The following is a 13875-nucleotide window of genomic DNA, read 5'->3' on the forward strand; positions in this document are numbered from 1 at the left end:
GGAGCGCTGCTGAAGTTTGCACTGAAGGTGCAGGAGGAATAAGAGAGGATCTACAGCTGCTAAACTCAGTGCTGATGAGCAGTCAGAGCCTGGTTTGTCCTGCCACATCCATCTTCTCGTTACTGAGTTCCCAAATGTTCATAAGTGCTAGGTCTTTGTTTCCTTCTGAGCCACTGATGTAGAGCACTTCAGAGACAAACTTGTTTTTTTTGTTTTTTTGTTTCTTAAACCGGACCATTTCCGTGGTTTGTCTTTTGTCCTCTTTCGTCTGCTATGTTACTCCTTGCACCTAATCCCTGCTTGTGATTTTATGTAGTATTAGTTCACAAGTGTTTTCTGCAGATAAAACACGTTTCTGAGAAAATTAAGACTTGTTTTCTATTTGCATTGTAGAACTTGTGCACCCTGTGGTGTTTTTTGTTTTTTTTTTTACGTGAAACAGAGGCAATAGGAAAGGCACCTGCCTAGTAAAAAAAAAAAAATATATATATATATATATATATATATTTCAAGTGATACATATATATTTCTTAATCCTAGGTACGCGTGATAAATGTGTGGACAATAGCTGAGCAGTGTTGTGGCAAGAAGGAGAATTTCACACAGCCTATGCCCATGAGTAGATAATATCTCCTAAACGTAAAGCTTTACACCTACACTTGACAATACAAAGGGGAAGATAAAGTTTTGTTTTTAATTCTTATAGTAAATTTTAAGGACTTCTGCAGTTGTACCATTCTCTTCCCTTGAGCTTTTGGATTCTCTTCCTTTAAACAGCTTGAGATGTTGAAATCTAATGATGCAAAGTTAAAAGGACAGGCAAAGCTTTTGAACTCCAAACCTTTATGTGCTTTGATTCCCATGGCTGCAGTATTTTGAAGTGGGCGCTGGGATCTTGTTTGGGTGTTTTAGTTTAGATTGCAAGAGGAAAAAACAGTATCAGTGCACATGAAGTGTGTTTTGCTGAGCTGATGGGAGTTGTATTTCTCCAAAAACATTACTTGGAGTTCTCAGTCAAAAGGCCTTGCTGCATCCATAGGTAGAAGTGATGGATGTCCCTGTAGGTGGTTGCCTTGGATCTTGGCACTACGGAAGCCTTACTATGATGCATGCATTTACAGCTCACTTTATAGCTGTAGATAAGTCCTACTTGGCTGTAACTTAGATATTATTTGTGTTTTGTTTATTTTATTTTTTATTTTGCATGCTGTGCATTGGGAGTGTCCTGTCAAGAGATTTACTAACTGCTATATGTTTTAGTGCCGTTCCTGGCTAGCAGTCTTCAAGATGGCTTGACTTTTTTTTTTTTTTTTTAGTATTGGAAAAGACCACAGGTGTTCCTCTCAACAGTGACCTGCATCTCTTCGTGTTGGTGGCCACGTGTGTTCATGTAACAGCCACTTTCTTTTCAGCTGTAGCCTTACTGGGGCTAAAACTCTCTATAAGCAGAGAAACTGCGAGAAGCTTTTTAGTTCTACTCCTTAAAAAGCCAGGCCAAATGGGTGCTTGGTTTGGTTCATCGCGATGCCTGCAGACAAAGGGGCACAACAGAAGCTGCTTAGATCCTTACGTATTGTACAGGCAAGCTGGTTTTCTCTAATAGATTTTTCATAGGTCAAATTTCTGAGTACAGGAAATTGCTGGTCTCTGTTCTGTACTGTGTGACACACGGAAGGTGGAGGGGAATGTTCCCTTTCTCAAATTCTTCATTTTTGCAATCTGTTGTTTGTTTGCTTTGCTTTCAGCTCCCCAGGTCACTGGCTGTAATGCTGCTGTAGGTGACATACCATAACTTAATGTGCTGTCATGCTCTCACTTCCAGCGTGCTAGCAGCCAGGTTTCCTTAAAGGAACTGACAAAAAGCTTAACAAGTTCTTTGTGATTTGCAGTGGTTTTAATCCTAGACAGATAAGCCAGAGATGTTGAGAGGAACTGCGATCTGCAGAAGGTGTTTCCCTGGGTTTTGGAGCAATGCTCAACACCGATGGCATAATTTCCTTGAAGTTTCTTAGGCTCAGATTAAGGTAGCTTGTTTGGGATTTATGTGCTTCAAATAAAATGCAGCTGGCAACCGTAAGTAACGTTCTAGAGCTAGTTTAGCCAAAATCTTTCTGGCATGTAAATAACCAAAGTATTTGGAAGCCCCACGAGAATCACAGCTGTTGGGACTTGGGCTGTAGTTAGAAGGTTTTGCTTTGTTTCGTAACAGTAAAAATAGTGTCTTGATTAGGCATGTTGTCTACCTCATAATTAATCTTCATTGTCTTGTAAAATTGGGACTGCTCGCACAGAGGGTATTTGTTAGCCAGGTGGTGGTTCACACAGGAGATTTCTTTAACTTCGCTGCAAAAATTGTTTAAGAATAAAACGAATCTAGCCTTAAAAGCCATATGGGACCAGGGCTCCTACAGGCTGCTTAACTCGTACTCATAGGGCATGAACATACTCCTGTGGTTGACAGGAAATCAGAAGTGGCTGTGCTGTTGGCACTGCCCAAAAAGGTGAGCTGCTTTTCTCATCTTCCCTAAAAAGAATAGGAGAGAAGTTAAAGAAAGTGCCCTGTTGTGACCTGGCAAGTTCAAACTTATATTTGAATTTTTGTAGAAACCATTATTTTTCTATAGAAGGACTTATTTCCTTGCCTGCAGCTGTGTTGTCTCTAGAAATTCCTGTGTGAGGAATGCCAGCCTGTTGCCAAAAGGACCCTTTTTTAAAGGTGAGGTAGGACCAACAGCTTCTCCACTATCGAGTGATTCTGGGGCTCTTCAAGTGTTTCTGACTTCTGTAGCAATGCTTACAACTGAGTATACTTCATGCAGACAAAGGCCTATATTTTGTGTCCTATATTTTGAGTATGCGTGAGTCATTGGTTCAGAAAATTTGGTGACGAGGGCAGCTGACATTTAGTCTCGTACTGTTTTTGAGAGAGGATGCTACACATGCAGCGTGGTCAGATTTATGTTTCCTCCATTCGAGAAGGTTTAATTTCTGTTTATCTGGATCAGAGTGTGGAGATGAAAGAATTTGGGATTGTAGTTGTCTTTATCTGGATGTTATCTACCAAAATTATGTCTTTTTAATTAGTTGTAATAAAAACAGCATCTAGCGTCTGAAGAAAGAGGAGAACAGGGGCAGGACTTGATTAACACAAAATTTAAGGAAACTCCTGTTCCTGTGTAACAAGAAGAGCTCTACGTTGCCTATCCAGAGGTTTCAGCTTTGCCCTTTGCATGATGTATCTCTGTGCTTTTAACATGCCTACAGCCTGCTCACGTAGCAGCAGCTTACATTTTCAGTGAATTCACACACTTTGCTTTCTACACAGGTAGCATATTACATAGCGTTAGTTTTACAATCCAGCCAGCCTCAGACACATGACAGCATCGAGTGTTTACACACTTGGGCTCGTGCCCGTTGCCACAGCCTCTGTTTACATCTGCTGACAGCCACCCCCGGCAAACATCTGTGACCTCTCCCTGGCATCGTGTGTGCAGAGCAGAGAAGAAATAAACTACCTTAACGTGTAGAAGAACACATCTGTCTTGTGTCTCTGACGATGTACAGGTGGAGGCAGGGTGAAGCTTTGATGCAGGGTGTAGTAGCTAATACGCTCATTTTGATTACCTTGGGAGGCAGAGATTTTACTCGAGTGTTACATTACTTTCCAGAACAAATATTATAGGTCTCTTATAAAAGCTGCTTTCTAATAAGACTTTTTTTTTTTTTTTTTTTGTCTTTTGCTTTACAGCTAAACCAGGTGGACGGGTGAAATGTCAGTATATTTCTGCTGTGGATAAAGTGATCTTTGTGGACGATTACGCAGTAGGATGTAGGAAAGATCTCAATGGCATCTTATTGTTAGACACAGCTCTGCAAACACCTGTTTCAAAACAAGATGACGTGGTTCAGCTTGAATTGCCGGTTACAGAGGTAAGATACAGGAGGAAAAAAGTATGTAAATAACTGTCAATAATACTGAAACCAGATGTTTGTCCTGGAGTTTCTGGTGTGCTATTAACAGCGTGTAATGGTTAAGTTTTTTAGTTATTGGCCATCACAGAGCAATAGCTTCTTGTGGTTATTCCTATCTCAAACAAATGATGCCTTGCCTCATCAGGAGCACATTATTTCAAACAAAAGAACTTCTGTGATCAGACATAAGGACTCATTTCCAGAGTATTGTCAGTGCTTATGTATAGTATATGCTCTTCTAAAAGTTGGTCTGGGCTGCTAGCATTCTTCGTCTTTTTTTATTGTTTTTTTGTACAGGCTTTCATGGAGAAAATGTCAATTATGAAAGCAGTTAATATGACGTTGCCACATGTGAAGAGTTAATGTTGGAATTTAATTTCTCTAATTAGGTCAGTTGGCCTGATTTGGGGAAAAAAAAGAAAAGGAAAGAAAAAAACCACACTTTTTTTCCCCCTGCAAAATGTTTCTTTCTTTCATCTTTGGACCCCTACAGTTGCAGTAACATTGTTTGTGATTCTACCTGGTTTGAGACAATATAACCCATGATGTAGTATCACTGTAAGGGAATCAAATGGATACATATTCCCTTATGTGTATTGCTCAGGTTTGTTGCTTGGTTTACCTTGGCTAGTGAAGTGTTTATTAGGTGAGGTCGTATGTACATCAATATTATGTTGCCTAATACAAGATAGCTGACAAGGTCTTTGGTGATGAGAAAAGTAGCTTTCATCTGTGGAATAGAGAAGGGATGTAGGTCTGTGCAACAATTCAAATTCTAAGCGAGATGAATTCTTTCTTTGGGAAGAGCATAGAGCATCTGCCAATGCTAATATTTAGACTAGTACATACAGTCCAAAAATACAGTCAAAAAAAAAAAAAAAAAAGAAAAAGAGAACCAAGAAAAAAAACCTGGACTACTGGATCCGGATTCTGAATCTTTAAAGCACTTTGTGAAAAGCACAATTTCCAATTTGGGATGGGATAAATTTATACTGAATGATGCACTACCAACAAAACCTTAGCCTGAGCAATGATTTCAAACATTTTTGTGCTCTTGGAGTATTGAATAATAGGTGCTTAGTAGGAGTAACAGCAATAACCTGTTACTTCACAGAGGTTTCTGCAGAGACCTTTTCAGGTTCCTTACATTTGCTGCCACTGGCATCAGTTTTAGACCCTTTGTGGTTACCTATGAAATCTTGGTGTGTGTGGCTAAATAGGAAGAGGGTGATAGGTCAGCATTTCCTTTCTAAGTTTTGCTGTCGTTGGTTTGTAGCTTCACCTTTTAACACCAACTGTTTGTGTCAGTTTTAGCTAAAGATTCTTTTGGTTTTAAAGAAAAATTTGCAGGCCCTTATTTCGGGGTTAAGATAGTAGCATTTCTCTGTAAAGGTCCTTTCTGTAGAAAGAAATTGGAAAACATTATAATTCGGCAGGGACCGGCTGGGAGAGGTGAGGACCAAATTGGGAAAATGGGAGGAATTTTGTTAGCCATCTTTTAATTGTAAAGAAGAGTTACATGGACTTCAGAAAGTTTTAGTGGATATTAGATATCATTCAAATGCATCAATCCAATTCCTTCATCACAGGAAGATTAAGAACCTTTATCCAAGCAAGTGTATTTTTTGTTAGTCTGTAGAACTTCTCTGCAAATCTTTGCTCTTTAAGATAGGTCTGCTGGTGATGCAGTGCGTTGTGTGTGCATTTCTAATCGGCGACATTGACAAGCTGTGATATTGCCTTTATGCTGTTTTTACTTCTCCCTAGAACACTGTAAAATTATAAACATTTACAGTTCATCTGTTGATCTTCTATCTTCTGTGAGAGATTTGTGAAGTATGAGTTTGTTGAAATCTGAGGAACAGACACAGGCTTAGCTAGGGGGCTGAGTGGCCTTACTCTGCTCTTCCACCCTGAGCTCCCCAAGCTTGTAAGCAAGCGGCCATTTGGTCATTCTGTTTGGAGCAGTTCCTGAGTGTTTTTCGGATGTAGCCTGCTTAACAACAAGTACAGAATGCTCTGTGCTTTTCCCAAAAGGTCTACCTTTAAATCTTACCTGTGGACGTGAAAGTAATGTTCAGTGGGGCAAACCAGAAACACATGCGACATGGAAGAAAAAGAAGTTGTGTAAATGGATGTTTACAGTGTTCTTTTCTAGTTGCGTTAGTTCTGAGTTGTAAAAATTCTCTAGATTTCAAAACCAGTCCATTTCCTTCTGCCCAGTTTTCCAACTTAATTTATTATACTAGCGTTGTAAGTAATTTATCTGTAATTTTGCTAGTGTTGTTTTGCTCTCTATCATCTGTTACTTTTCTTTATATATAAAGATACTCAGAAAAATGTCAAAACTTGTGGACTCATTTTTTGTCCCTGAAGGTGAATGAATCATTTTGAATGAAAACCACTGGGTAATACGTGATTTTATTTTGCTTGGCTTTAATATGTGATGTGTTAATTGTTTATGTGACTGACTTGTTTAACATTTGGTAATACAGTACCTGAGGGAACTTGCAATAATTACTGAAATTACTGCAGATATTTATCCATTGGTTGGGCTACAAACTAAAATCTGGAACTGCTTGCTCAACTTTGGGTCTTCTGTGGGATTATGCTGATATAACATAAAACAAACTAGGTGTGCCAAAGTGCATTTCCCAGAATAACGAAACAGTTGTAGTTCTTGTCTGGAGCTATTCAACGTGGGTGCTAACTACTCTTGCACATCTGCATTTTAGGCTCAGCAGCTGTTATCTGCTTGCATAGAAAAAGTAGATGTTTCTAGCACAGAGGGATATGACTTATTCATCACACAACTGAAGGATGGTTTAAAAAATACCTCACATGAAACAGCAGCAAATCATAAAGTTGCGAAGGTGAGAATTTATTTTCCTACTGTCTAGCATGGATTCCCAACTCAAATTTGCTTGCATATCATTAACGAAGCATTCAGAGTGCTTGACTTGGTGTGACGGATTTCTTTTGAAGAGGATGAAATATATTATGTGTTCCTTAGTTCTTCTGAGGGAAATTTTACTTATTCAAAAAGAAACTAGCAGGGTGTAAGCTTAACATTTTAAACACACAAAATTTCCTTGCATCATTATGTCCGTGCTGCTTTTGTATGTCTGTTCTTGTATTACTTAAATTAACTGAAATCATGAAAGAATGCAATACGTGCATTTCTTTTTGCTTTTGACACCTTTGTGAACTATTTGTTGTGTACATGTTAAAATCTTAAAACATATTTACCTGTGCACTTTTTTCCCCCTTAATTTAGTGGGCAACGGTTACGTTCCACCTTCCTCATCATGTTTTGAAGTCTGTCGCCAGTGCCATTGTAAATGAACTCAAGAAGATAAATCAAAATATTGCTGCCTTACCTGTAGCATCCTCTGTGATGGATAGGTTATCTTACCTCTTACCCAGCGCACGACCAGAACTTGGTGTGGGACCTGGTCGATCTGTGGACAGGTACGTTAAGACGAAATAAATGATGAATTTGACCCGTTAGTTGGATCAGGATAAGCTCTGAAATGACCTTATTCCCTGAAAGGGGAAAAAAAAAAAAAAGAATTAGTCCTGCTCTGTACGTTCTTGCTCTTAAACATACAGCTAATCAAGTGTTTAATGCAAAATGCATTGTACCTATTATTAAACTTAGAGACACCTTTGAGTACCAGAAGGCTTATGTTTGGATTCTGACCTCCGTGCCTGTCAGATGAATTCATTTTGTTCTTACTCCCAACATACATGTTCGGAAAGGTGACATATGCAGCCCTACGTTTAGGTCCCCAGGTGGTACTATAACATGTTAATATGTTGTGTTCATCCACGTTTTATTCTTCATAATGTTTGGTTATGGTTGTGTCTGGACAGTATAGTGCACGTGACTAGTTACTTGAGTTACTGGCTGTACTCAAGCTAGTACTATAAACCTTAGGAGGCTGCAATGTTAACGTATTCAGAAACTGCATGGCTTTAAGAGCTGATAGATGCTTCTTCTGAACACAAAGTGCACACATTTGTCTACCAAAGTTAGAGCATACACACTATGCTACATCATGAAATCAATTCCTTTTCCTTCATGCAGGAAGGAGTTATGCCCTTGCTTTGTGTTTTAGAGGATAAAGTTTAGGAAGTTGTTACCTTTGGGTATAAATGCAACTTCTGAACTCTCTAGTCACCTGCTATGTGTTTGGGATCAGAGAAAATTTACCTCATAGACTGTTGCTTCATCTCTTTCTGATCCAAGTGATAATGTGTAAGTAAGTGAGTAACCTATTATTTTAACCTTCATAAGCTGAGACTAGTTAGAATGCTGATAAATCTTCAAAGTCTATAAATGAATGCCTTCTTGAAAGTTTCTATATAAATACCGTTTAGCAAGTATATCATTATATGTTACGGTTCAAATAATTAAGAAAAAAATATATGATTGCATCTCTCACCTCCCCTCCCCAAACCTCCAGGTCTACTTGTACCTTGCCATATTGTATTGTTGGTTAGAGCTCTCTGAGGTCAGTTTCTGAAGATGGTATAATGTCAACTTATGACACCCCTTTAGTGGTTGTTAAAAGAATATTTTATTTCCTTGGTGGGAAATGTTTCATATAACCATTCTCTTGCAAAGCAGCAAGAAGCTCTTGACACTGAGGGGAAGAAGCAAGAAGTGAGGCACTTTTCCATTGAACAATGTTAGTTCTAACAGCCATATGTACCTTTCTATGCAGGATGGCATCTTATGGGATGATACTGGAGAACTTGAGTCAAGAAAAAATAAAAGATGATAGCTGTTTCTCATGTGCTATTTCAAATGAGAGATATGCACTGAAATTAAACAGGGATGGTGGGGAAAAAATTGTGCTTATTTTCCCTGTAGGTGTTGCATTTACAGAGGATTTCAGATTTTGTGATTTAATAGTTCGTAATTCTCAAATATTACAATATGCAGTGAGTGACAAACATTGAAGTTTGTATTGTGTGTATTCAGTCAAGCTTAAAATATCCCACTAGGGTATTTTAAAATATGTATTTTCTTACCTGTTCAATTGATAAACCCAAATTTCTGCAGTAGTCATCATTTAAAAAAACAAACCACTTTATTCCACTTTTATTTATTCCACTTTTAAGGCCTCCAGGTTGTTGTGTACTGCTTTTGGTCTTTTGCTGAGGCACTTTAGGCACCTAAGTGAGAGAACTTGGTAACTTTTCTGTAACTGTTAATGAATATTTTAAATGTAAGTTATTGATAACTACCTGTGTTATTTCTAACAGTTGCTAGAGCATTGAAAATATCTCATAATTAGTTTACTTTGTTGGTTTTTATTTAGTTATTCTGACTGGCAGTTTTGGATAATGTAAGTTTTTTTGCCTTTCTAGGTCTTTGATGTATAGTGAAGCTAACAGAAGGGAGACGTTCACTTCATGGCCTCATGTGGGTTATAGGTGGGCACAGCCAGATCCTATGGCTCAAGCTGGGTTCTATCACCAGGTAAAAGGCTTTGTTATTTATAGTATTTGTTTCCTAAGTGACGGTTTGGGGTGGAAAAAAGTATTTTTTTGTCCTTAACGGATTTCCAAAATAATTCAGAAAGCATAATGAAAAAATGTCATTCAGCTCTTTTTTTCTTACTGTTCCATATTTTCATGCCTTGAGGTTGCTTCTTTCTTGTACACATCACAGAAAACATTGTTCCAAATTAAGCATATAAAATGCTCATAAGTATCAGATAAATCTGAGTTAAACAAAGATGAACTGGGTAGTTACACAGCATCTCTTTTGTTCCTCATGAGATAGTTGAGTAAATATTCTTACTTTTTACAATACGAGTGAAGCAGAAAAAGCAGTAAGCCTGACACCAGATTTTTTTAACTACATTTTCCCAGTGGCACTTGAAGAAAACTATTTTGTGACAAACAGCAATCGTAGATCACATTACTAAATTATCGAGCTTACTGAATACTACAGCCTCAACGTTTTACTCCACTACTCTTTTCTATTCTCATTTTTCATTTTCTGAGGTTGTTCTCACTGTAAAATACTTATGTATGGTATGGATGTACATAGTGCATGTTGTTTGACATCCATCTTGTCTGCCTTATGTCATTGCAACATTTGATAGGTGCAAATGGATAATGTTTTTCCTAAGTGCTCTTGAAAAGAGCATGTTCAGGAATTAAAATACAGGAAAAAAATGTTAGAATTGTATCTGCATGTTCCCAAGTGTATCTCAGTGACTTGAAAAGTAGTCATGAAAATGCTAAATTTTAAGAGAACGGAAAATTCTATTCTTTTCCTCTGTCACTTCAGCTTGTAACAACCATCTTTGCAGAGGAGTTGATATCGAATGCTTTATATTTCAGCAGATTGAAGGCATAATAGGAAATGTTTTTTCAACTTGTATTTTTATAAGCATGCAAATGTACAGTCAAAATTTTGAAGCTCAGCAGAATTTTTGAACCTTATGAGTTTTCTCCAAAGAAAAAAATGTCTTAGTAGTGAAGCTGTTCACTTATGTTCTCATCTATTTCTGTGTGGCTTTTAATCAGTGGCTTGGGTGTTGTTTCTTGATCTCTTCTATAGAAATGTTGTGTATCAAATTTTTTAATGTGAAATATTTCCACTTTATGTAATTTCTGTCCTTTTATAAATTTGATGTTGTGTTTTGCTATGCCACTAGAAGGAGCGGACTTGGTTACCCACTTAGTGTTTTGTGTTATATAGCTGTATGAATTTCAAGTGTTCCTTCTTATTTTTACAGCCTGCTTCATCAGGAGATGACAGAGCCATGTGCTTTACCTGTAGTGTGTGTTTGGTATGCTGGGAGCCTACAGATGAACCTTGGTAAGTTCAATAATATTTGAAGTAAGTAGACGGGTTTATGCTGAAGATGTTAGAAATCTTGGAGGACAAAGGTCTCCATATCTCGATAGAATTTCTGATGAATTTAGGAAGTTGCACTGATGAGAATGACATAGTACAATAAAATATTTTTTGATTAGTCCCATGGAATCATTCTGGAAATCCAAACTTCTGTATGATACTAAAACCCAGAAATTGCAGTTGTTTTTTTTTAATTCTGATGTGGTATTTCATTTCAAATTCTTGACAAAAATGGCAACCGACATTTCTTTGCCTGGTTCTAAATCCAGCCTTCTATACAATTGTGAAAAGAACACAAGTATTTAAACTGCAGTGACCATGCAGTACATATTTGCCTTCTACATAAAGTTGCAAGCTCCGTTAAAAGTTGCCTGAATCAGCTAGAATTGTGCATAATGACAGAAGTGAAGGACCTTATACTGATTTTAAAAGGGTCCTTAATGTAATTTTTGTCATGGCTATTCGGTAATTTATAATCATTATTTCAACACATCAGATTCCTGACTTGCTGGAAACTTTCCTTTTTAACATGTTTCACAGTCGCCATCCTATTAATTTCCTTGTTAATTTCCAGACATTTTATAGTGGTGTAATTGCTCTTTGTCCTATCTCTGCTTCCTTATATATCAAGGTTAGAAATTTGTTGTGGTTTTTATGCTTCTAGGTCAATGTGTCATTTAGGGCTGTTTTCAATTTCAATTTTTGTGTGGTATAGAAATTAAAATGGGACATTACAGCTTCGTATTAAGGCTACTTATAATATCTCATGGTATTGGAACTCTAATGTGTTTTTTTTTGTTGTTATTCATGCTAATGTGATGAGCTACTGTCTGTAGAAGGTTTTTTTTTTTAATGTATGATTTTTAGGACTAATTATGGGACAGATTCTTCCATCTGAATGTGACTACCCATTAATTGATCAGAGGCTTTCATACAGTTTGCTATTAAGAAATAGCAGGGGAAAACATTTTAGTGAATTTCTTATATATTTGAGTACAATACGGTTCAAATGGTTCAGTTACAGGGCTTCAAGGGCTGAGTTTGTATATGATGTATATGCTTTTCAGAGTAAGAAATCAATTTTGATATGTTTTGTTTTTAATATGAAAAGGTCTGAACATGAGAGACATTCCCCAAACTGCCCGTTTGTCAAGGGAGAGCACACTCAGAATGTACCTCTTTCAGTCACGCTGGCAACAAGTCCAGCACAATTTCCCTGCACAGATGGCACTGACAGAATAGCCTGCTTTGGGTCTGGAAGTTGCCCTCATTTTCTAGCTGCTGCAACAAAGCGAGGAAAGATCTGCATATGGGATGTTTCCAAACTTATGAAGGTATACAATATAACTAATTTTTATTAACTAATTACTTCTGATTAAGAATGTATTGATACATGTCAAAGATCTCTTCTGCTTTTTGTTGTTTCTCAGGTCCACTTAAAATTTGAGATCAATGCATATGATCCAGCTATTGTGCAGCAACTTATGTTATCAGGAGAACAGAGCTCAGGGGTTGACTCAAGGAGACCAACACTAGCATGGCTAGAAGATTCATCTAGCTGCTCAGATATACCAAAATTAGAAGGAGACAGGTATGCCACCAAAAAAAAAAAAATTTAAAAAAATAGCAATGAGAAATTCTGCTTTGTAAATGGTAAATGCTGTTCCGTTAAGTCATGTTTTGTGAAATGTAACATCAGTATGTGTGGGGTTTTTTTTGAGATTTTAATTCTTTTGTGTCTGTACACAATTCAACACTTGAAAAAAAAATCCATCTTTAAAGCTAGTTCCATTTTAGTTCCACTGTTTCAGGTATTTAATTTCCACTAATAGAGATACCAAATCTTATTGTTGCTCTATGCTGATGTTCCAGAGACAGAAAAGAGCAAGGAATACAAGTTCAGGAATAGCTTTTCATTTTAATTTTGGATTATGTATTTCAGGTTTTGAAAGTGAAGCGTACTTGCAGGCTTTTAGAATGCTTTTGTTTGTTGTTTGTTTGTTTGTTTTCTCTGATTGCTTCTCCTTAGTTTCTGCTTATGTTATTCTGAAAATAAATTATGTGGATGTGGTAGGAATTGCTTTCATTTGTACTTTTAACGCATACATACAGACAGTGAGACAGTCCTGTCACAAGCTTTTAAACAAGTTAGAGTATATGCTGACACTTAGTTCCATGTGAGAATAAGCAATATTCTTTCATTTATGCTTCTTACAGTATGATACTGGAAATACATATTAATAAAACTCAAAGAAAAGAGTGAATCATTACAGGAAATCTCAGGACGAAAGTTGTGGGTTATTTTTTTTGAATGTTTCTTCCTAGAAGCAGTATCAGAAAGTAACAGTGCTGCTGCACACACAGGAGTATACTTTTTTTTTTTTTTTTTTTAAGTTTGGTGTGATTCCTACAGTACTGAAGAACAAATATGAAGCTTGCTGTTTTGAAGAGCATATGTAGAAACATGGGCAGCATTAGGGGATGCTGCCTATAGGCCTAGCAGCCAATCATTACTAACAGCTGCTGAAACTTAGGCTCTGACTGTAGCTTTAGGGCTGTAAACTCCTTGAGAGTTAAAGAATTAAGCCGTTTTTAATCGGTGGTTAATGGATAGTACAATGGTGCTACTCAAGACTAGGCATCTTCCACTCTATTTAATCTTTATGAAGTTTGCTATCACTTTCCCACCCAAGGGGAAGCTGGGTGATGAAGAATTGAATCATTGCTGTCTTTAAGTGAAGGTTGATCAGGTTTGAATTTAAAAAGACTCTCTTTCTTGGGCCTGAGGAGAAAGCATCCGGTTTGTTGAAATGGGGGAATCTGACTGGTACTGAGGGTTGTTATACCTGAAGGTGCAAAGGCACTGCTGTACTTTCTGTATGAAATGGTCTCGTAATAGCAAATCATTTTCTTCTATTAGGAAAGCCAGATGGGTTAAAGCTTCACGTATTCTTAGAACTACTGAAGGGCCTATTTCTCTTCAAGAGGGATCTTGACCAGAAACTGCTTTTGTGAAAAAA

The 13875-nt window shown here is 37.3% G+C and overlaps 1 protein-coding gene across 8 annotated transcripts in view; it reads left to right on the top strand.

Annotated features, from left to right (window-relative positions):
* Nucleotides 1–13875, top strand: part of BIRC6 (baculoviral IAP repeat containing 6) — a 173593-nt gene that overhangs the window by 9593 nt on the left and 150125 nt on the right. For all 8 annotated transcript variants that reach the window (XM_027453918.3, XM_027453921.3, XM_027453924.3 and 5 more), the window contains exons 2-8: nucleotides 3749–3930; nucleotides 6708–6845; nucleotides 7250–7443; nucleotides 9352–9463; nucleotides 10734–10816; nucleotides 11967–12189; nucleotides 12286–12446. In XM_027453918.3, coding sequence (XP_027309719.1) covers nucleotides 3749–3930; nucleotides 6708–6845; nucleotides 7250–7443; nucleotides 9352–9463; nucleotides 10734–10816; nucleotides 11967–12189; nucleotides 12286–12446 — 1093 coding nt within the window. The remainder of the gene's footprint in view (nucleotides 1–3748; nucleotides 3931–6707; nucleotides 6846–7249; nucleotides 7444–9351; nucleotides 9464–10733; nucleotides 10817–11966; nucleotides 12190–12285; nucleotides 12447–13875) is intronic.

Source organism: Anas platyrhynchos, chromosome 3 (assembly GCF_047663525.1).
Source record: "Anas platyrhynchos isolate ZD024472 breed Pekin duck chromosome 3, IASCAAS_PekinDuck_T2T, whole genome shotgun sequence".
Classification (NCBI taxonomy): Eukaryota; Metazoa; Chordata; class Aves; order Anseriformes; family Anatidae; genus Anas; species Anas platyrhynchos.